Genomic DNA, 23,373 nt, shown 5'->3' with positions numbered 1-23,373 from the left:
CCTCTGCCATTAGGGTGCACAGTACCTCGTGGGTCAATCGGGTGCGTTGCTGCAGAAACATTGAATCCAGAATTCTTCTGGCGATCCCAATCATCCGCTCCCATGCGCCTCCCATGTGGGAGGCGTGTGGTGTGTTGAACTCCCAGTTGCATCCCTGTTGACTGAGGTACCTTTGCACTGCTCTGTCCATCCCCAGCTCCTTTGATGCTCCTACAAAGTTCGTTCCGCAATCAGATCTTAACTGTTTTGCAGGGCCTCTTATCGCAAAGAATCGCCTGAGAGCATTGATGCAGCTGGAGGTATCCAAAGATTCGATGACCTCAATGTGTACCACTCTTGAACTCATGCAGCTAAACATGATGGCCCACCGCTTGCTCTCTGCTTGTCCTCCTCTGGTGCGTCTTGTAGTGATAGACCAGGGGCCGAATACATCGAGCCCTACATTTGTAAAGGGAGGGCAGGCTTCGAGGCGCTCAGGTGGGAGGTCCGCCATGCGTTGAACTTCTAATCTGCCTCGTAGTTTCCTGCAGGTTACACATTTATGAAGTACCGAATTGATCAGTGATTTACCTCCCAAGATCCACAGTCCCGCTGCTCTTATTGCTCCTTCGGTAAGGTGGCGGCCCTGGTGCTTTACCTGTTCATGATAATGGCGGGCGAGCAGTAAGGATACATGGCTGCCTTTGGGCAGGAGTACTGGACTCTTTTCTGCGGCCGGAAACTGGCAGTGTATTAACCGGCCTCCAATGCAGATGATATTGTTCTTCAGGATCGGGCTGAACTTCCTCAAAGGGCTGTCCTTTGGTATTGGTTTGTTGACTTGGAGAGCTGAAACCTCCCTTGCGAAAGCCACTCTTTGCGTTGCTTTGAAGATGACATCCTTTGCCTGGGCTAATTCGTCCGCGGTGCGAGGCAAAGTACATTTGTGCCATCCCCTACATTTACTGTTTCGGGATGAATGTTTGTGTGATCTGGCCATATGAATGAGGAACGCAAGTCCTCTCACTAAAGAATTCAAAGTGGAGAACCGCCGAAAGCGTTCGTTGGTACCTATCGATTCCGTGAGGTTGGTGGCTCCTGTTTGTATTTGCGGCCGAATTTCCGAGTCTCTCTCGGGTTCGATCAGTTCAAATATCTCGTTCGTTTGAGTCCTTTGCGATGGTGGCTGATGAAGAAAGGGGGGTCCGGTAAGCCAGGTTGTCTGAGCCAGACGGGATGCAGGTAAGGATCTTGATGCATGGTCTGCAGGGTTATCCTCGGTACGTACATAATGCCATTGTTCGGGCTTTGATGACAGGCGGATGCGTTGAACTCTATTATGAACGTACACGTAGAAGCGTTTTGATTCGTTGTAAATATAACCGAGCACGACTTTACTGTCCGTGTAGAACTTGATATCGTCGAACCGTAGGTCCAGCTCGTCCTGGATAAGATCTGCCATTTCCACAGCCAGGACGGCTGCGCACAGTTCGAGCCTTGGAATCGTCGGCTCCGACGGAGGAGTGAGCTTCGCCTTACCCGTTACAAATCCCACTTCGACTTGGCCGTCCTTTCCGACTACTTTCAAGTAAGCCACAGCGCCGATGGCCTTGGTGGACGCATCCGAAAAAACACACAATTCTGTGAGCGCTGCCTCGGTGGGTGAGGTCACAGTGTACCTGCGTTGGATATGAAGCTGTTTTAAATCCGGGAGTGAATCTCTCCAAGCCTCCCACTTGCTTCGCTTGTCTTCAGGCAGAAGAGTATCCCAGTCAGAGGGCTCAGACGTAAGTTCTCTGAGAAGGGCTCTTCCTTGAATCGTAACTGGTGCCAGTAGGCCCAAAGGATCGAAAATACTGTTGACAGTGGAGAGGACTCCACGGCGGGTAAATGGTTTGATCACGGTCGGCACAGAGAATGTGAATGAGTCGGTCGTTATCTCCCAGAGGAGACCCAAGCTCCTTTGTGTAGGTATGGTTTCTCCATCTAAATCTAGGTCTTTGATTGCTGGAGCACAGTCATCGTGTGGAAAGGCCTCCATTACTGCCTGCCGGTTTGATGCAAACTTATGCAAGCGGAGGTTTGACTCCGCGAGTGAGGCTTGTGTACGTCGGAGCAGATCGATTGCTTCCTTTTCTGTCCGTAGTGATATCAAACCATCGTCGACGTAGAAGTGCCTTTCTACAAACTTAACGGTGTCGTCACCGTGCTCCTGTGCACCCTCTCTGATGGCTCTTCGCAGCCCATAGATGGCCACGGCAGGTGACGGACTATTGCCGAAAACGTGGACTTTCATCCGGTACTCGATAACTTCTTTGTTGATGTCGTTGTCCTTATACCATAAGAAACGGAGGAAATCGCGATAGTCCTCCTGTACTAAGAAGCAATGGAACATCTGCTGGATGTCCGCTAAGATTGCGACCTTCTCCTTCCGGAAGCGCAGCAGGACCCCGAGTAGGGTATTGTTAAGGTCGGGGCCTGTGAGAAGTGCGTCATTTAGGGAGACGCCGGAACACTGGGCACTGGAGTCGAAGACCACCCTGATCTGATTGGGTTTTTGTGGATGGTAAACTCCAAATGTTGGGAGGTACCAGCACTCCCCGCCTTCCGGCAGTGGTGGTGCTACTTCGGCATGTCCGTTAGCGAAGATCTTTCCCATAAATGCTATATATTGCTGTTGCGTCTCGGGTTTCCGGTTCAGGGTTTTTTGTAAGGACGTGAACCGCTTGACCGCTTGCTCTCTGTTATTTGGCAACCGCTGGCGTGGTTCTCTGAAGGGTAGTGGGGCGACCCAATTATTTGCTTCATCCCTGAAGACTTTGGTGTCCATCATTTTTAAGAAGAAGACGTCTTGAGCTGATGGAGCAAGTTTATTGTCATACTTCGTTTGAGCGAAGACTGACTGGCCCAGCGACTCGTCGCTTGCCTCGCGCTTGTTAACGCCTTGTTGTGCTTCCTTGATATACATGGAACTTGTGCAGGGTTGAAAAATCGAATGGCGGCCACTCTCTAGCACATTGGTCTTGAGTGTGTCGACCGTCGGTTTGTGTACGTCACCGAGACACACCTCTCCTATCACCACCCAGCCCAGATCCAGACGTTGCGCGAAGGGGGCGTCGAGTGGTCCATTGATCTGCTGCCTAACCTTGTGTACCTGGATAACATCTCTTCCTAATAGCAGGAGTATTTCCGCTTTCGGATCCAGTTCTGGGATGTGTTTGGCGATGTGGTGGAGATGCGGCTGGTGTAGCACCGCACTTGGTGTCGGGATCTCAGCGCGGTTATTCATGATTTCATTGCACTCTAAGAGCGGAGGGAGACAGATGATGACTTTACCATCCAGGGACTCGATCTGGATGCCTTCTGCCTTCCTTCCTTGGGTTTCCATGTTGCCTGAGCAAGTTTTGAGGTAGTATGGGAACCGCTCACTCTCAATGTTGAACAATTTAAAGAACTCCGGACTGACTAGTGAACGATTGCTCTGATCGTCCAGAATCACATAGGCTTTGATGGCCTTGTCTTTGGCTCCTTTAGGGTACACCTTAGTGAGGCAGATCTTGGAACAAGAACGACTTGACTGAGCTTGACCGCAAACTTCTGTACAGTTCGTGCTGACAGCTGTTAACCTAGAGTGAGCCTTTCCCTCCCCGCCGTCCTGTTGTGGGGGTGAAGGAGCGCTGTCGGTTTGCGGTGACAGGTCGGGATGCATGGCCTCGACGTGATCTGGGCTATCACATTCCGGACACTTCACGGCGATCGTATACTCTCTGGCGAGGTGAGAGGTTGAGGAACAGCATCTAAAACATATTCTTTTCTCCTTGAGAAGAGCCGTCCTCTCTTCAAGGGGTTTTTCCCTAAACATTCTGCATGCTTTCAGGGGGTGAGGTTTGTTATGCAATGGACAATACTTGCCAGGGTCGTTGTTAGTTGTAAGGGCTTCGGTCTTGAGCACTGACACGGGTTTATCAATGTTGAAAACATTCGAAGAGGATCTACCTGGCTTGGTGTAAATCGAACTGCTTCCTGGACCCACGAGGCTAGGGTCGTTTCGCCTCTTCGCCTCCTTGCACACAAACCTAGTGAGGTGCTTAAAGGGAGGAAATCGACCATCGTGGTCTTCCTTGTACTCTGAGGCAACAGTCAGCCACTTGTCCTGCAGCCCAAATGGAAGTTTGTCCACAATTGGTCTAATCCCGGATGGAGTATCTAGGTATACTAGACCAGCTGAATAGCCATCTTCTTTGGCGCCTTGGATCTCCATGAGTAAATCTCCGAATTCTCTTAACTTAAAGTGATCTTTGGCTGACACCTTAGGAAAGTTTTCCAGACGTCGATATAGCGCCGCTTCAATAATGTCGGGGGCCCCATATCTCTCCCAAAGTCTCTCCCACGCTTCGCTTAAGGCTAGCTCGGGTTTGTTGATGTACACTGAACGCATGCGTCTCACCTGATCGCGTGATTCTTTCCCCAGCCATTTCGCCATAAGGTCCAACCTTTGGGTTGCACTGAGCTGGACCCCGTCGATCACGTTGGTGAATGTGGAGTGCCAAGCACGGTAATTTTCGGGTTTATCGTCAAACTGGTACAGTCCCGAAGTGACGAGATCCCGTCGTGCTAAATACTGCAGCGTGGGATCGGCTGCAAGTGGCATGTGGGCTGGAGAAGTACGTTGGCGCCTATATGACTGAGAACGCACGTTTCTCATGGAATTTGCCATCCTGGATTCAACCTCCGCGTCTCTTCGCATCGAACTTTGTAACTTTGGTCTCAAAGAATATCGGTTGTCAGCTCTTTCATTCTTGACTTCATCGCGGAGCCGCGAGGGTAAATTCTCTTCCTCGTAGCTGGGGAAGTTATCGAATAGGTATGGAGAGGGGAGACGAGCCTGCCTGTCTGCTTGATATTGTACATAGTCGCTCGTGCGTTCCAGTCTGGTCCTTTCTAAAGCAGAACTTGTTTCGGTCAGATCACGCGACCCCTCAGCTTCTTCTATGTACTCTGCTTCCACCATGGCAGCTTCTTCTTCTCTTTCTCGCTGCAGCACTTGCAACTCTGTCGATATTTTTGTCATTTCCAACTGGGTTTCGGCTTCTCTGGCGGCCTCTTCTCTTTGTCTGGCAGCCTCTTCGGCTTCTCTGGCGGCCCTTTCTTTCTGGATTTCGGCTTCTCTGGCAGCCTCTTCTCTCTGGATTACAGCTTCTCTGGCAGCCTCTTCTCTTTGTCTGGCGGTCCTTTCTTTCCGGATTTCGGCTTCTCTGGCGGCCCTTTCTTTCTGGATTTCGGCTTCTCTGGCAGCCTTTTCTTTCTGGATTTCGACTTCTCTGGTGGCCTGTTTCATTTTCAAAACTGCTTCTTGTTTGGCGTAATGCAGTCGCACCTTGGCGGCTTCTGCCTTGGCTCTTGCCTGTGTGGACTTACTTGATGTCGTTCTACTGCCCTTGTCGCTGGGCGCCATCGACTTGATCCCGGATCGAGCTGACATTGCAGCACTTGGAACACCTGATAACGCCCGGGTGGGCTTACTTGATGTCGGTTTACTGCCCCTGTCGCTGGGCGGCGTCGACTTGATGCTGGATTGAGCTGACATTGCAGCACTTGAAACACCTGATAACGCCGCTTTTTCACTGTAACGTTCTCCTTCGCGTGTAACGATAACGTCGAATTTAACGTCGAGATAAACCACAGTCAATGAAACCAGATCGCAGTAAGATTAACCATTTACTGTTCACTCTTCACATTAACATATGGTGAAAACTGTTGATAAAACAATACAAGATTGATACAGTATTTGTTCCTTCCTTAATATCACATTTCAAGTGTAAATACTTGCAAAGGTGACTATAACTACATTACACTAAGGTGCAGTATACAGGGAGAGTTTACCTGCTCCATTGACTACTTTAAATACACTTCCATGCAAACTATCCGCGACTCTTTAACTAACGAAAGCATAAACATTATCTACCGTCGTTACTTCTAACAGGATCGGCATTAACATCTTAGTTCAATATATCGATTATCTATTAACTTACAGCGTTGCTCTCATTGTGATTTCTCATGCCTGCAAAACTACTTCTGCTCAGGTGAGCCTCGTGGAAAGCCCCCACCCTCGCGCTAATTTCAAACCGGTGTTTTCCCACAAGACGCGGCGAAACCGGATGTGACGTCATCGCATGCCGATATATTTTACATGCAATGAATATACTTTAAACACTTCTAATTCTAACTAGAAAATACTATTGAATGAATTACTAAGCGAAAATATTATAAACTAAATAACTGTCGTAAAGACAGCACAGTGATCATAATATCATCAAATTCACCCTGAAATTTGAGGAGTAGTAGCTAAAGTCAGATGTATAAGTATTACAGTGGAGTAAAGGGAATTACAGAGGCATGAAAGAGGAGTTGGCCAGAACTGATTGGAAAAGAACACTGGCAGGGATGATGGCAGAGTTGCAATGGCTGGAATTTCTGGAAGCAATTTGGAAAGCACAGGATATATACACCCCAAAGAGGAAGAATCCTAAAAGCAAGAAGCCATAACCGTGGCTAACAAGAGAAGTCAAAGCCAACATAAAAGCCGAAGAGAGGGCATACAATTGAGCAAAAATTAGTGAGAAGTTAGAGGATTGGGAAGCTTTTAAATACCAACAGAAGGCAACCAAAAAAAGTCATTAAGAAGGAATAGATGGAATAAGAAAGTAAGCTGGCCGATAATAAAGAAGATACCAGAAGTTTTTCCAGATACATGAAGTATAAAAAGAGTGGTGAGAGTGGATATCAGACTGCTGGTAAACGATGCTGGAGAGGCAATTATGGGGTCAAGGGAATCATGGATGAACTGAAAAAGTATTTTGCATCATTCTTCACTGTGGAAGACACTAGCAGAATGGTTAAAGTTCTTGGTGTCAGGGGTCATGAGGTGTGTGAAGTTACCATTACTAGAGAGAGGGTTCTTGGGAAACTGAAAGGTCTGAAGGTAGATAAGTCACCTGGTTCAGATGGTCTACACCCCAGAGTTCAGAAAGTGGTAGCTGAAGAGATTGCCGAAGGTATTAGTAATCACTAGAATCTGGAATGGTTCTAGAAGACTAGAAAATCTCAAATTATCACTCCACTCTTCAAGAAGCCCCCCCCCCCCCCCCCCCAGTTTAGACAGACAGATTAGTATGGGCAAAGAAGTGGCAGATGGGATACAGTATCAAGAAGTTTATGATAATGCACTTTGTAGAAGAAATAAAAGGGCAAACTATTTTCTAAATGGAGAGAAAATTCAAAAATCAGAGGTGCAAAGGGACTTGGGAGTCCTTCTGCAGGATTCCCTAAAGGTTAATTTGCAGGTTGAGTCTGTGGTGAGGAAGGCAAATGGAATAGAAACATAGAACACCTACAGCACAATACACCACAAAGTTGTGCCGAACATGTCCCTACCTTAGAAATTACTAGGCTTACCTTTAGCCCTCTATTTTACTAAGCTCCATGTACCTATCTAAAAGCCTCTTAAAAGACCCTATCATATCCACCTCCACCACTGTTGCCGGCAGTCCATTCCATGCACTCAACACTCTGAGTTAAAAAAAAATCACCCCTGACATCTCCTCTGTACCTACTCCCCAGCACCTTAAAACTGTGTCCTCTTGTGGCAACCATTTCGGCCCTGGGAAAAAGCCTCTGACTATCCACATGATCAATGCCTCTCATTATCTTGTACACCTCTATCAGGTCACCTCTCATCCTTCTCCATTCCAAGGAGGGAATGTTAAGAATGGATGTGGAGAGGACATTTCCTTTGTGGGGGGGGGGGGGGACCACGGGACACAGCCTCAGAATAAAGGGCTGTCCTTTTTGAACGGAAATGAAGAGGAATTTCTTTAGCCAGATTGTGGTGAATCTGTGGAATTTGTTGTGTAGGTGGCTGTGGAGGCCAAGTCGTAGGATATATTTAAGGTGTCGGTTGATAGGTTCTTGATTGGTCGGGGTATGAAGGGCTATGAGGAGAATGCAGGAGATTTGGGTTGAGGGGGAAGATTAGATCAGCCATGATGAAATGGTGGAGAATTTGTGTTCAATTCTGGTCACCTCATTATAGGAAGGATGTGAAAGCTATGGAGAGGGTGCAGAGGAGATTTACCAGGAGAACAAGTCATATGAAGCAAGGTTAGCAGAGCTGGGACTTTTCTCTTTGGAGCGTAGAAGAATGAGAGAGGACTTGATAGAGGTCTACAAGATTATGAGAGGTATAGATAGGGTGGATAGTCAGTACCTGTTTCCCAGGACGCCAATAGCAAACAACAGAGGGCATATGTACAAAATTAAGGGAGGGAAGTTTAGGGGAGACATCAGGGGTAAGTTTTTTACACAGAGGGTTGTGAGTGCCTGGAATGACTTGCCAGGGATGGTGGTGGAGGCTAAAACATTAGGGGTGTTTAAGAACCTCTTGGACAGGCACATGGATGAAAGAAAAATGGAGGGTTATGGGGTTGTGTGGGTTTAGTACTATTTTTAAGGATTATATGGGTTGGCACAACATGGAGGGCTGAAGGGCCTGTACTATGCTGTAATGTTCTATGTTAAGACTTGATGGGCCAAATGGCCTATTTTGCTCCTATATTTTATGGTCTAATGGTCTTGTTTCTAAGGCTTCTGATAGTCTGTTGACAGTTTTCTGACCAATTCTGGGCAGTGTTGTTACAAGAAAGAAAGAAGGTCTCTGGAGTGTGCAAAACAGATTTTCCAGATTGTTACGGGATGAGAGACTAAAGCTGAACAGGCAGACTGGAAAAATTAAGGTTATAAGCACAAGAGATTCTGAAAATCCAGAGCAACACCCTTTGGGGGGTTGACAGGGGTTCTAATCGAGGAATTTAGAGTCCCTGTTTTCGAAAAACTGTTGCTATTGACAGAAAATTCAACATTTTATGCACTTAAGTTATTAGAATTTGGAATGTACTGCCAAGAATAAGTTTTGGAAACAGATTTGTTTATAGTGTTCAAGAGGGGAGTGGATAAATACTTGAATTGGCCACATGGCCTCCTCCCATGATGTATTTTTCAGACTTTTTTTGTAATTAGCAAGACACGAGTCTCAGCTGCCTGGATGAATGCAGCTTCTAAACCACAAGAATTAACAAACATTCACTGCCTCCACCACTGCTGCAATATAGCTGTAGCATGTAACTTCTGTAGGATACATTGCACTGACTCAGCAGCACTCCAAAGCCAGCAGCCCTTATTGCCTGGAGGGAGAATCTTGTATTTCCAAACTACCTTTAAGAATCATGTTATCCTGACACAAAAATAATATTATTGATTCTTTATCTAGGTTGAACTAAAATTATGATAATACCTATCCCAAAATATTGTGGGAATACATTTATTATAGAAACAACTTGCCATAACCATCTTGAATGTAGTCCGGCTTTCATATTGATCACTGAAGGAGATTTTGAAATACAGGTGGTCCCTGTTTTTTGAATGTTCACTTTACGACACCTCGCTGTTAAGAAAGACCTACATTAGTACCGGTTTTCGCTAACCAAAGAGGATTTTCGCTTTTTCTAAAAAAAGACGCCCACTTTATACGTGTGTTTATCCCGAGAAAAACTACCATGACCGTGAAGCTTTGTGCGGGCGGTTGTATGCATGTACGTGCCAATTTTTTTTTTCTCCAAATTGATTTTGGGTCGCTGTCTTCCCGATTTTGATAAGTGAAACTACACCGTACATACAATATTTCTACTTTATATAGTCTATATATTTATTATATCATTCCTGCTTTTGCTATATGTCTGTGTTATTTTAGGTTTTATGTGTTATTTGGTTTGATTTGGTAGGTTATATTTTGGGTCTGGGAATGCTCAAAAAATTTTCCCATATAAATTAATGGTAATTGCTTCATCGCCTTACACCATTTTGGCTTATAAACAGTTTCATAGAAACGCTCTACCTGTGGGGTAACCTGTAGTTAATTTAGATGACCTGAATTTTTTAATATACGCTTGATGGGCAAGTTACTTTGAATTTACTTTGCTCCCAAAATTAGGTAAGAGAAGAGTGGGAAGAAGCAGAGCGGCAAGCAAGGAATCTGCCAAAGGCTGAGAGACAGATGTTGGTTCAGGTATGAATGCGTGAACTTTGTTAGAAGCTTGGGTTCATGTTCTGTTTTTGTCCGTGTGGAAGTTGAGATAATTTACAATTGTACCAGTCTCCTTGGAAGTATTTGTCACACTGCTTACATTTTACTTCAGACTCCCATGTTGTTCTCCCTTTCCAAAATAAGAATTTCCGTGAGTCCATCAAATCATTTTAAATGAGAGTTTTGTGTTTTTGAATTTCAGGGAGTTATGTTTTGATTATTGCAGTTTTGAATGTTGACTTGGGCCAACTTATGAAAAGTGATGCTCTTCAGTTTTCAACACATATCCCCACTTGGATGAAAGAAATTTCAATGCATAAGTAGATTATTTCTTTGGGAGCTTAACGCTATAAAAGCTAAAAGATTGTTTAAGGGGTTCTCATTTAAGACCTACATGAGGGTAATTTTTCTCCGAAAGATGAGTATCTTCGGAATTGTTTGCACAGAAAGGTGCTGAGACTGATTCCTTGGATATATTTGAAGCTGACTTAGGTTTTCAATCAGTAAGGGAATTGAGTATTACAGAATTAGGGTAGGAAAGTGGTCATGGAAAGTTGGATTGGCCATGATTTTATTGAATGATAGAATAGTCTTGTGGCCCCAAATGGCCCCCTCCCTGTTCTTAGTTCTTATTTTCTTGTGGAACTTTGGACAATGCCATGAGAAATTGTCCTGGGGCTGCCTCCCCAACAACTCAACATCTTCCTTGTTGCTGGTTTTGACTCGTTCATGGAGAGTTTTTGTCTAATCCCATCAATTTCATTTGTATTGGCTGTATGATTGGTATTTAGTGAAATGTTGGATTGTCTGAGCTCATCTTTAGCAAACTGCTTCTGTTGTTTAGAATGTATTTAATAGCTTAACCATATTATCAACTCATTTTAGGTACTTTTTGCTTGCTGCTTTGTGGCCTTCTACACTCCTGTTCGATGGTCTTTTTAGAATAAGGGATAAACTAGATCATAAGGACAAATTGTAGTAGTGTGCTACCACTGTGGATTAAAGTATCTCACTGATTCACAACTTTTGATTGATGAAGAGGAGGTTCAATGAACAACTTTACTTTGGCTGTTGGTTCTCTTACTATCTAGCAGAGGTAGTGTCTAAGGAATTATTAAATTCCTTCAGGCCTTCAGCATCTTATCGAGTAATAGCATTTTGTAGAAGTGGTGTTCAGTAAGAATTGAGCTAATTCATATTTAACTTAAAACAATGTGACTTCACGGAGTCAGTATTCCCAAGTCCACTCTGTGCCAGCTGCAAGAGCAGTTAATGCTCCTGTTCAACACATTAGCTGAAACTCTGAACCTCTAACTGCAGCAGTTTCTCATAAATGTATTTGATATTATCAGCGTGGATCGATGGTTTAACCTGTCGTCAATTTCAAATCCAATTATTTATGATTCTGAACTGTAACTGCTGCCACTGAGTTATAGATTATGTGGTCATTTAATTATTAAACTATCAATGGCAGATGGTGATTATGCCCTTTCTGCAATTGATATGTTCTAACTACTTTTGGGTTTGTATTGAATGTTTGTGTCTGAATATTGTTTTGTGTGGAAGTGATTAGCTCTTTGGTAAGGGGATATGCTCTGCAATATGGTGATTACCCCTTTTTACTCAGCATTTCCAGAACATGGTTGCAGCTGTGGAGGAAGTAGCAGCCACCGAGAAGCTACAGTTGGTTGAAACTCATCTTGCTCGTGTTGAGGCTTTGCTGAATGATCGTAGACGTATTGCTTTAGAGAATTATCTATCTGCACTGCAGACAGATCCACCACGAGTGAGTACTGATTCTTCTCAATCCTAATTGAACTTGGAAGATGAATCAGGTTTATTATCACCAGCATCTGATGAGAAATTTGTTAAAAAACATGCAAAACCAGAAATACTATATATTCAAAAAAAGTGAGGTAGTTTCCAAAGATTCAATATCAATTTAGGAATCGGATGGCAGAGGGGAAGAAGCTGTTCCTGAATAGCTGAGTGTGTGCCTTCAGGCTTCTGTACCTCCTCCCTGATGGCGGAGGGGAAGAAGCTGTTCCTGAATCACTGAGTGTGTGCCTTCAGGCTTCTGTACCTCCTACCTGATGGTAACAGTGAGAAAAGGGCATGCCCTGGGTGCTGGGGGTCCTTAATAATGGACGTTGCCTTTCTGAGACACCGCTCCCTGAAAATATCCTGGATACTTTGTAGGCTTGTACCCAAGATGGAGCTGACAAGATTTACAACCTTCTGCAGCTTCTTTCAGTCCTGTGCAGTAGCCCCTCCATACCAGACAGTGATGCATGGTACAACTATAGAAGTTTTTGGGTGTATTTGTTGACATGCCAAATCTCTTCAAACCCCTAATAAAGTATAGCTGCTATCTCGCCGCCTTTATGACTACATCGATATGTTGGGACCAGGTTAGACCTTCACAGATCTTGACACCCAGGAACTTAAAACTGCTCACTCTCTCCACTTCTGATCCCTCTGAGGATTGGTATGTGTTCCTTCGTCTTACCCTTCCTGAAGTCCACAATCAGCTCTTTGGTCTTACTGACGTTGAATGCTAGGTTGTTGCTGCGGCACCACTCCACTAGTTGGCATATCTCACTCCTGTACACCCTCTCGACACCATCTGAGATTCTACTAACAATGGTTGTATCATCAGCGAATTTATAGATGGTATTTGACCTAGCCATACAGTCATGTTTATGTATATAGAGTAGAGCAATGGGCTAAGCACATACCCCTGAGGTGTGCCAGTGATGATCGTCAGCAAGGAGGAGATGTTATCACCAATCCGCACAGATTGTGGTCTTCTGTTTAGGAAGTTGAGGATCCAATTGCAGAGGGAGGTACAGAGGCCCCGGGTCTGCAACTTCTCAATCAGGATTGTGGGAATGATGGTATTAAATGCTGAGCTATAGTCGATGAACAGATGAAGTGTTAGTATCAGCAATGACTCAATGTGCCTTTTTATCTTTCATTTAATAAAGCTGATTTTTCTTGGCATGAAGTTAATCAGTCAGGCTGTGTACCTGATTCATTACTTATTGCTTGACTATTAAAATTTAAAGTTTGTAACATCTAAGGATTAACCATGACAGTATAATTTTACCTGTATGCTTGTTTGCAGGTGAAGCAGTGCAGGTTACTTCAGGGGAATAATCATGGTTCCAGTTCCTGTATTTTCACTTTTAATGCACAGTTTTTGAGTTTAATATTGAGGACATACAGCTATTTCAGTTAGCAGATACTATGCTCAATAACCTGTCGTTTGGTTTCAGTTAGATTACCAGAGAGAAAATGTAAAATTTAATGCATTTTCAGTAGTATCATCCGGTTTTTAAATGTCCATAGTATATAACAAGTCATAGCATACAGACTTCAAGCATTATCTTCTATATTTTGTTTGGATGAAACTGTTTACTGTGCTGTGTCAAATTACTGTATGTCATCAATTTCAATTATGGTAAATCAATTGCATGAAGTCCTTTATGTTACCATTCAGAATGTGTGCATTGTATGTAACAAAAATTAGTAATACTAGCCTTGGCATTCATCTTGCTTTCATCCTGAATCCTGTCCACGACAGGAGTCAATTCTCCAGTATCAAGGTGATTTATTTGGTTTGATTGTTGATACTGCCGTCTTATCCAGGGCACGTCAAGGAACTTACACAATGCTTTTGTAAATCACTCAGTCTTTTATGTTACTTTTGTACATAAAAATGTTTTGTCTTTCTCTCATTCCTCTCTCTTCTCCACTTTTATTTTTTTCATTTTCCCCATCTGGACATTTTTCTCTTAAAATAAAGACATTCTTTTTCTTTTTCCCATGATTTGCCAAGTCCTTACCCCAAAATTTCTAATTTATTAGCTTGATTCCACCAGCAACGCTCCCCCTCCCATTTTCCAAATTTAAAATGAATTGACTCTCCCTGTCATCATCCCACTTTCCCTGCACCTGTGTTGAGTGTTTTTTTTTCTACTTGACTCTATTTTTTCTTTGGTTTCCAATATTTTCTTTAAAAACAGAAAGTGTGCTGCAGGGCTGGTCCTGGAGGGAAATGCAACACAGGCTCTAAGGAAGCTTGTAGATGGCCACGGATGTGCAGAGAATGGAGGGATATGGCATTGTGTCGTCAGAAGGAATTAGTTTAGTTTGGCAGTTAATTACTATTTAAATTCGGCACAAAATCATGGTTTGAAGGGCCTGTACTGTACCGTTCTATGTTCTTTATTCAAAATTATTAAAGATGGACTCAGATTACATGACTTATCTATAAAATTCTGCAGCATTTGAACAAAAAATTGGTAAAGAGTATTGAAAGTTCTCAGGAACTTTAAGAGTACTGCTTAAGAAATGCAAAGAGAGGGGAATTGGAAATCTAGTATTTGATTAGACTTGGATATGTTCATCGGTCCCAGCAACTGGAACTGTACTATAGTAGTCTTTCAAGCAAAACAAAGTACCATATGTTTATAATAGAAACAAAAGCTGCTGAACTACTGGGTCAGAAACAGCATGTTTAAAGAGAAACACTAAGAGTTTGAGAATATTGGCTTTTTAGCAGAACTGGAAGAAATTGCAGATTTGACAGAAAATGAGAAACACCGATTGCCTGTTCTGATAGAAGAGCAGAGCTTCCTCAAGGTGGACGTTCCAGAAAGATGAGGGTGATTGAATTGAAGTTTAAAGCAAAAGTAATATACTGGATCTAATCATGTGCTTATGACGGTATTGATACATGTTGAATTATTTCCAATGCAGCCTCACCGCATCCTGCAGGCCCTGAAACGTTATGTGCGTGCAGAGCAGAAGGATCGGCAGCATACTCTTCGTCATTACCAGCATGTGATGGCTGTGGACCCCGAGAAAGCAGCACAAATGAAATCCCAAGTGAGTGATACAGTTAAAATCTTATGTTATCTACCAGAGTTGGTAATCTTTCACTGTTCAATGTATGGCTTCACTTTGCAAAGTGTCTAAGCATTTAACTCCATTAGTGCTGGCTCTGTAAATTTAAGTTGGAGTAGATCTTAAATAGTTGATAACTTTTACAAAATAATTTAGTGAAAATAGTCATACTGTTGAAAGGATTAAACTCTGAAAGGCATGCAGACATCTGTGTTTGATGCTGTTGATTGAGGTAGGAATGTTACCAATGTGCAGCAAAACATTTAAACCTTTGTTAATTAAGGAATTGGCATAGTGCTGAGTAGTGATACGAATGGGGAAGTTGGACGTTGCCCAATCAGTAAGCGGGAGTACAAGAAGATGCAGAAGAGATTCAACCTAATTATGTGGCTGTAGATTTAAAAAGGTAGCGCTTCGCAGCAGTTTTCAGAGTCGGAAAGCACCCAAACAGTGAACAGGATTCATTAGCAATGGCAAATAACAATAAGGAAGGGGCAAAAAGCACAGCAGCCATTTTGTGAGTCGGTCAGTGTTGGAGTGGCTTTGGCTCATCAGGCTTGGATGAAGTAAGGATCTGGTAAATTTCTTCTTCTTTATTCTTCGTTCCTTGTCTGTTAGGACACAGTGTAAAGAGAATGCCACCAGAAGCTATGTTGTGTTCTTTGTGTGAGATGTAGGAATTCTGGGAGACCTCCAGTTTCTCAGATATCCAGATCTGCACCAGGTGCACCAAGCTACAGCTCCTGAGAAAACATGTTAAGGAACTAGAGCTGCAGCTCGATGACCTTCGGTTCATTTGGGAGACCAAGGAAGTGACAGATGGAAGCTGCTGGGAGGTAGTCACCCCTAGATTGCAGGAGGCGGGTACCTGGGTAACCGTCAGGAGAGGGAAAGGGAAATGGACATCCAGTGCACAGACCCCTGTGGCTATTCCCTTCAATAATAAGTATACCACTTTGGATACTGTTGAGGGGGATGACCTACCCGGATGGAGCTGCAGTGAGTGGGTCTCGGGCACTGGGTCTGGTGCTGGAGCTCGGAAGAGAAGAGAGGTGAAGAGGACTGTGGTAGTGATAAGAGATTCCATAGTTAGAGAAACAGAGACACGATTGTGTGGATGTGATAGAGACACCCAGATGATATATTGCCTCTCAGGTGCCAGGGTCAGGGATGTCTCAGATTAGGTCAACAGCATTCTCAATGATGAGGGTGAGCAGTCATAATTCTTGATACATATTGGCATCAGTGACTATGTTGGAAAGGTGAAGAGGTCCTGAAGAGAGATACTAGGAAGATAGGTAGAAAGCTGAAAGACAGAACCTCCAGGGTAGTAATCCTTGGATTGCTGCCTGTGCCACGTGCCAGTGAGGGTAATAATAGGATAATTTGGTAGGTGAATGCGTGACTGAGAATCTGGTGCAGGGGGAGGGAGCAGGGGTTCAGATTTCTGGATCATTGGGATCTCTTCTGGGGGAGGTACGACCTGAACAAAAGGGATAGGTTACACCTGGAACCAATAACCCTGCGGGCAGGTTTGCTCGAGCTGTTTGGGAGGGTTTAAACTAATTTGGCAGGGAGATGGAAACCAGAGTGAGAGGGCTGAGGATGGGGTAGTTGGCTGACAAATAGAGGTAGTGTGTAGTGAAAATAGTGAAAAGAGAGGTTGATGACAATTGCAGTCAACAGGGTGAGTTGCAATGTAAAAGGGGGACAAAATCAAAAGGGGTGATGATTACAGGACCGGAGGTATTATACTTGAATGCACACAGTGTATGGAATAAGGTAGATGAACATAGCACAGTTACAGATTGGCATGTATGAAGTTTTGGGCATCACTGAATCATGGCTGAAAGAAGATTATAGCTGGGAGCTTAATGTGCAAGGAAACACATTGTATCAGAAGGTAAGGCAGAGGTGGGTGGGGTGGCTTTGTTAGTTTAAAAAAAAAGTAACTCAAATTATCAGAAGGTGGTAAGATGGGATCTGAAGGTGCAGAGTCATTTTAGACAGAGTTAAACTGTAATCGGGAAAAGACTCTGATGGAAGTTAGATGCAGACCTCAAAGCAACAAAGGTGTGGTCTACAAATTACAATGGGAGATAGGGCAAGGTTATGAAGGTCATTGGGGATTTCAATTTGCAAGTAGATTGGGAAAATCAGGTTGGTGCTGTATCCTAAAAGGGGGAGTTTGTAGAATGCCTACAAGATAGCTTTTTAGAGCAGCTTGTGGTTGAGCACACTCGGGGATTAACTGTTCTGCATTGGGTGGTGTGCAATGAACCGGAATTATCAGAGTGCTTCAGGTAACAGAGAAGTGATAGTAGATGGTTGCCTCTCTGACTGGAGGCCTGTGACTAGTGGAGTGCTGCAGGGATCATTGCTGGATCTGTTGTTGTCTGTCATGCATGTCAATGATCTGGATGATGTTAACTGAATCAGCAAATTTACGGATGACACCAAGATTGGGGTGTAGTGGACAGCGAGGAAGATGATCATAGCTTGCTGAGGGATCTGGACCAGCTGGAAAAATGGGCTGAAAAATGGCTGACGGAATTTAATGCAGACAAGTGCGAGGTAGGACCAACACACAGTGAGCAGTCGAGCACTGAAGAGTGCGGTAGAACAAAGGGATCTGGGAATACAGGTCCATAATTCATCGAAAATGGCATCACAGGTTGATAAGGGTTGGAAATAAAGCTTTTGGCATATTTGCCTTCATAAATCAATGTACTGAGTGCAGAAGATGTGATGTTATGTTGAAGTTGTATAAGACGTTGGTGAGACCTAATTTAGAATATTGTGTGCAGGTCTGGTCACCTACCTTTAGGAAAGATGTAAGTATGGTTGAAAGAGTGCAGAGAAAATTTACAAAGATGTTGCCGGGTCCGGAGGTCCTGAGTTATATGGAAATATTGAATAGGTTAGGACTTTATTCCTTGGAATGTAGAAAATTGAGAGGAGATTTGAGAGGGGAAAACAAAAAGTATGGGGGATGTAGACAGTGTAAAGCAAGCAGGTTTTTTCCTTAGTGAGGTTGGGTGGGACTACACTTAGAGGTTCAGTGTGAAAGGTCGAAAGGTCAAAAGTTTAAGGGGAACGTGAGGGGAAATGTCTTCACTCAGCGGGTCGCAGGAGTGTGGAATGAGCTGCCAGCATGAGTGGTGCATTTGAGCTCGATTTCAACATTTAAGAGAAGTTTGGGGCATCAAGGGCTCTGGTCCCAGAGCAGGTCCACAGGAGTAGGCAGTTTAAATGGTTCAACACAGACTAGATGGGCCAAAGTGCCTGTTTCTGTGCTGTACTTTTCTATAACTGAACCCTTTGGGGGCAGTGATCATAATATGATAGTATTCACTCTGCAAATTGAGAAGGAGAGGCTAAAATCAGATTTATTATATTACAGTGGAGTAAAAGGACTAAAGGAAATTACAGAGGAATGAGAGGGCAGCTGGCCAAAATTGATTGGAAGGGAACACATGCAGGGATGATTAGAGATGGTGATCAGCAATGGATGGGAGCAATTCGGAAGGTATAGGATAGATACATCCCAAAGAAGTTAGTAGTATTCCAAAGGCAGGATGATTTGACTGTGGCTGACAAGGGAAATCAAAGCCAGGATGAAAGACAAAAAGAGGGCACATAATAGAGCAAAAATTATTTGGACGTTGGAGGATTGGGAAGCTTTTAAAACCAACAGAAGGCAACTAAAAAAGTCATAAGGAGGGAAAAGATGAAATTTGAAGCTAACAGTATCAAAGAGGATACCAAAAGTTTTTTCAGATATTTCAAGTGAAAAAGAGAGGAGAGAGTTGATATTGGACTACTGGAAAATTATGCCGGAGATGCAGTAATGGGAGGATGAGGAAATGGCAGATGAACTGACTAAGTATTTTGCATCAGTCCAGCAGTACGCCGAAGGTTTGAGCATGTCAGGTGGCAGAAGTTGCCAAAGGTTCTTGGGAAACTGAAAGGTCAGAAGGTAGATAAGTCACCTGGACCAGATGATCTACATTCCAGGGTTCTGAAATACATGGCTGACCAGATTTTGGCATGTTTCTGCTTGACTGGAAAATTGCAAGTGTCACTGCAGTCTTCAAGAAGGGAGAGAGACAGAAGAGGGGAAATACAGGCCAGTTTGTGTGACCTCAGTGGTTGGGACAATGTTGGAGTTGCTAGTTAAGGATGTGGTCTCGGAATACTTGGAGACAGTAGTTTCCTTAAGGGAAAATCTTGTCTGACAAATTTGTTGAAATCCTTTGAAGAAATAACAAGAATGATAGACAAAGGAGAATCAGTGGATGTTATGTACTTGGATTTTCAGAAGGCCTTTGACAAGGTGTTGCACATGAGGCTGCTTAGGAAGATAAGAGCCTGTGGTATTACAGGAAAGATTCTTGCACGGATAAAGCAGAGGCTGATTGGCAGAAGGCAAAGAGTAGGAATAAAAGGAGCCTTTTCTGATTGGCTGTTGGCAATGAGTGGTGTTCCACAGGGGTCTGTGTTGGGACAGCTTTTTACGTTGTATGTCAGTAATTTGGATGATGGAATTGACGGCTTTGTGACCAAGTTTGTGGATGATACAAAGGGAGGTGGAGGGGCAAGTGTTGTTGAGGAATCAGGGAGGCTGCAGAGGGCTTACAGAATAGGAGAATGGGCAAAGAAGTGGCAAATGGAATACAGTGTCAGGAAGTTTATGGTCCTGCACTTTGGTAGAAGAAATAAAAGGGGAGACTATATTCTAAATGGAGTAATAATTCAAAAATCTGACATGTAAAGGGACTTGAGTCCTTGTGCAGGATTCCCTGAAGGTTAATTTGCAGGTTCAGTCGATGGGGAGGAAGGCAAATATGATGTTACCATTCATTTCAAGAGGACTAGAAGATAAAAGCAAGGACATAGTGTTGAGGCTTGAAAGGACACTGGTTAGGACTCAGGAGTATTATGAGCAGTTCTGGGCCCTTTATCTAAGAAAGGATATGTTGAAACTGGAGAGGGTTCAAAAGAGGCCCATGAAAATGATTCTGAGATTGATTGGCTGAGCATATAAGGAGCATTTGATGGCTCTGGTACTCTACTCACTGGAATTCAGAAGAATGAGGGGGATCTTATTGAAACCTACTGAATGTTGAAAGGCCTCAATAGAGTGGATGTGGAGAGGATTTTTACCAAAATGGAGGAGTCTAAGACCAGTGGACACAGCTTCAGAATGGAGGAACATCCATTTAGAATGGCGATGAGGAGAAATTTCTTTAGCCAGAGAGTGGTGAATCTGTCGAATTCTTTGCCACAAGCAGCCGTGGAAGGCAAGTCTTTATGTATTTTTAAGGCAGAGGTTGATAGATTCTTGATTGGTCAGGGCATGAAGGGATACAGGAAGAAGGCAGTAGGTTGGAGCTGAGAGGAAAATGATCAGCCATGATGAAATCTTGGTACTATATCTTATAGCAGTGGATAGTGACGTGGAATCACTATGGATGGGAACAATAACCAGTAATGGGGGAAAGAAATATGACAGCAGCAGTAAGCCCCAGTGGTGTTGCATCTTGATAGGGCAAAGTATAAAAGGGGAAGTATTAGAGGCATGCAAGGAGGGAAGTGTAATTATCGTGGGTAATTTGACTAATGAAACTGGTAAGGGTACCTCGAAGAGAGAAAAAAAGTCTGGTCAGTATAATGCCGAGCTGTGGTCTCCGTTAAGGTCATTAGTCAGATTCCTGGATCACTCTAAAATTTGATGGCAGACAGGAAGAAGCTATTTTTGAATTGTCAAGTACAGGTCTTCAGGCTCCTGTACCTCCTCCCTGATAGTTGTAACAAGAACAGGGCATGTCCCAAATGGTAAATTCATGAAGTGATTTGGAGATTGACTCTTCTTGTATTATGTTTATAATTTATCCCAATTTTAATTTTACTCTTTTAGATTTGGTCATGTGCATTAACCAAAGATGTGATTTAAGAAAAACCAAAGGAGTAATTATCACCTGGTAGAATTCCAGTTATAGCTTGAGGTTGAACTTCTTGGCTATAACTAATTGTCTTTGACTTAAATAAAGCCAGTTAGAATGGTATGAATGTTGAGCTGTCTGGATATTAAAACAAAGACTAGAGTATTCACAGTAATGCCAGTAGTATACCAGAAGACTGGAAAAAATAGTGAGAAGATAAAATAACAACACACAGAAAATGCTGGTAGAACACAGCAGGCCAGGCAGCATCTATAGGAAGAAGCGCTGTCGACGTTTTGAGCCGAGACTATTCGTCAGGACTAACTGGAAGGAAAGATAGTAAGAGATTTGAAAGTAGTGGGGGGGAAGGGGAAATGCTAAATGATAGGAGAAGACCGGAGGGGGTGGGATGAAGCTAAGAGCTAGAAAGGTGATTGGCAAAAGGGATTCAGAGCTGGAGAAGGGAAAGGATCATGGGATGGGAGGCCTAGGGAGAAAGAAAGGGGGAGGGGAGCACCAGAGGGAGATGGAGAACAGGCAAACAACTAAATATGTCGGGGATGGGGTAAGAAGGGGAGGAGGGGCATGTCCCAAATTATGTCCAGTCCCTATATACCTCCATCCCCCACCGAGATGGTCTCGAAGCTCTTCGGTTTTTTTTGGATTCCAGACCTAACCAAATCCCCTCTACCACCACTCTCCTCCGTCTAGCGGAATTAGTTCTTACTCTCAATAATTTCTCCTTTGGCTTCTCCCACTTCCTCCAAACCAAGGATGTAGCCATGGGCACCCGTATGGGTCCCAGTTATGCCTGCCTTTTTGTTGGCTTTGTGGACCAGACCATGTTCCAAGGCTATACCGGTATCCATCCCCCTCTTTTCCTTCGCTACATCGACGACTGCATTGGCGCTGCCTCTTGCACGCGTGCTGAGCTCGTCAACTTCATTAATTTTGCCTCCAACTTTCACCCTGCCCTCAAATTTACCTGGTCCATTTCCAACACATCCCTCCCCTTTCTAGATCTTTCTGTCTCCATCTCTGGAGACGGCCTATCTACTGATATCTACTATAAGCCTACAGACTCTCACAGCAACCTGGACTATTCCTCTTCCCACCCTGTCTCTTGCAAAAAGGCTATCCCCTTCTCACAATTCCTCCATCTCCGCCGCATCTGCTCTCAGGATGAGGCTTTTCTTTCCAGGACGAAGGAGATGTCTTCCTTTTTTAAGCAAAGGGGCTTCCCTTCGTCCACCATCAACTCTGCTCTCAAATGCATCTCTCCCATTTCCCGCACATCTGCCCTCACCCCATCCGCCCGCCACCCCTCTCAGGATAGGGTTCCCCTTGTCCTCACCTACCACCCCACCAGCCTCCAGGTCCAACATATAATTCTCCGTAACTTCCGCCACCTCCAACGGGATCCCACTACCAAACATATTTTTCCCTCCCCCCCTTCTGCTTTTCGCAGGGATTGCTCCCTTGTCCACTCGTCCCCCCCCCCCCATCCCTTCCCACCGATCTCCCTCCTGGCACTTATCCTTGTAAACGGAACAAGTGCTACACCTGCCCTTACCCATCCTCCCTCACCACCATTCAGGGCCCCAGACAGTCCTTCCAGGTGAGGCGACACTTCACCTGTGAGTCGGCTGGTGTGGTATACTGCGTCCGCTGCTCCCGGTGTGGCCTTTTATATATTGCTGAGACCCGACGCAAACTGGGAGACCATTTCGCTGAACACCTACGCTCGGTCCACCAGAGAAAGCAGGATCTCCCAGTGGCCACACATTTTAATTCCCGTCCCATTCCCATTCTGATATGTCTATCCATGGCCTCATATTGTCAAAATGAATCCAAACTCAGGTTGGAGGAACAACACCTTATATACCGGCTGGGTAGCCTCCAACCCGATGGCATGAACATTGACTTCTCTAACTTCCGTTAATGCCCCTCCTCCCTTTCTTACCCCATCCCTGACATATTTAGTTGTTTGCCTGTTTTTCATCTCTCTCTGGTGCTCCCCCCACTTTCTTTCTCCTGAGGCCTCCGTCCCATGATCCTTTCCCTTCTCCAGCCCTGTATCACTTTCGCCAATCACCTTTCCAGCTCTTAGCTTCATCCCACCCCCTCCGGTCTTCTCCTATCATTTTGCATTTCCCCCTCCCCCCACTACTTTCAAATCTCTTACTATCTTTCCTTTCGGTTAGTCCTGACGAAGGGTCTCGGCCCGAAACATCGACAGCGCTTTTCCCTATAGATGCTGCCTAGCCTGCTGTGATCTACCAGCATTTCATGTGTGTTGTTGTTTGAATTTCCAGCATCTGCAGATTTCCTCGTGTTTGCTGACAAGATAAAATAGTTTGATTATGAGAGAAAGCTGGCAATGTCGAAACAAATTGTAAA

General features: G+C 44.2%; 1 protein-coding gene across 2 annotated transcripts in view; it reads left to right on the top strand.

Annotated features, from left to right (window-relative positions):
* Window positions 1–23,373, top strand: part of aplp2 (amyloid beta (A4) precursor-like protein 2) — a 148,805-nt gene that overhangs the window by 85,360 nt on the left and 40,072 nt on the right. For both annotated transcript variants that reach the window (XM_059957137.1, XM_059957138.1), the window contains exons 8-10: window positions 10,025–10,099; window positions 11,745–11,903; window positions 14,882–15,010. In XM_059957137.1, the coding sequence (XP_059813120.1) occupies window positions 10,025–10,099; window positions 11,745–11,903; window positions 14,882–15,010 (363 nt within the window). The remainder of the gene's footprint in view (window positions 1–10,024; window positions 10,100–11,744; window positions 11,904–14,881; window positions 15,011–23,373) is intronic.

Source organism: Hypanus sabinus, chromosome X2 (genome assembly GCF_030144855.1).
Source record: "Hypanus sabinus isolate sHypSab1 chromosome X2, sHypSab1.hap1, whole genome shotgun sequence".
NCBI classification, from domain to species: Eukaryota; Metazoa; Chordata; class Chondrichthyes; order Myliobatiformes; family Dasyatidae; genus Hypanus; species Hypanus sabinus.
Note: the sequence above shows the minus strand (reverse complement) of the source record. Positions and strands in the feature narration are given on the sequence as shown.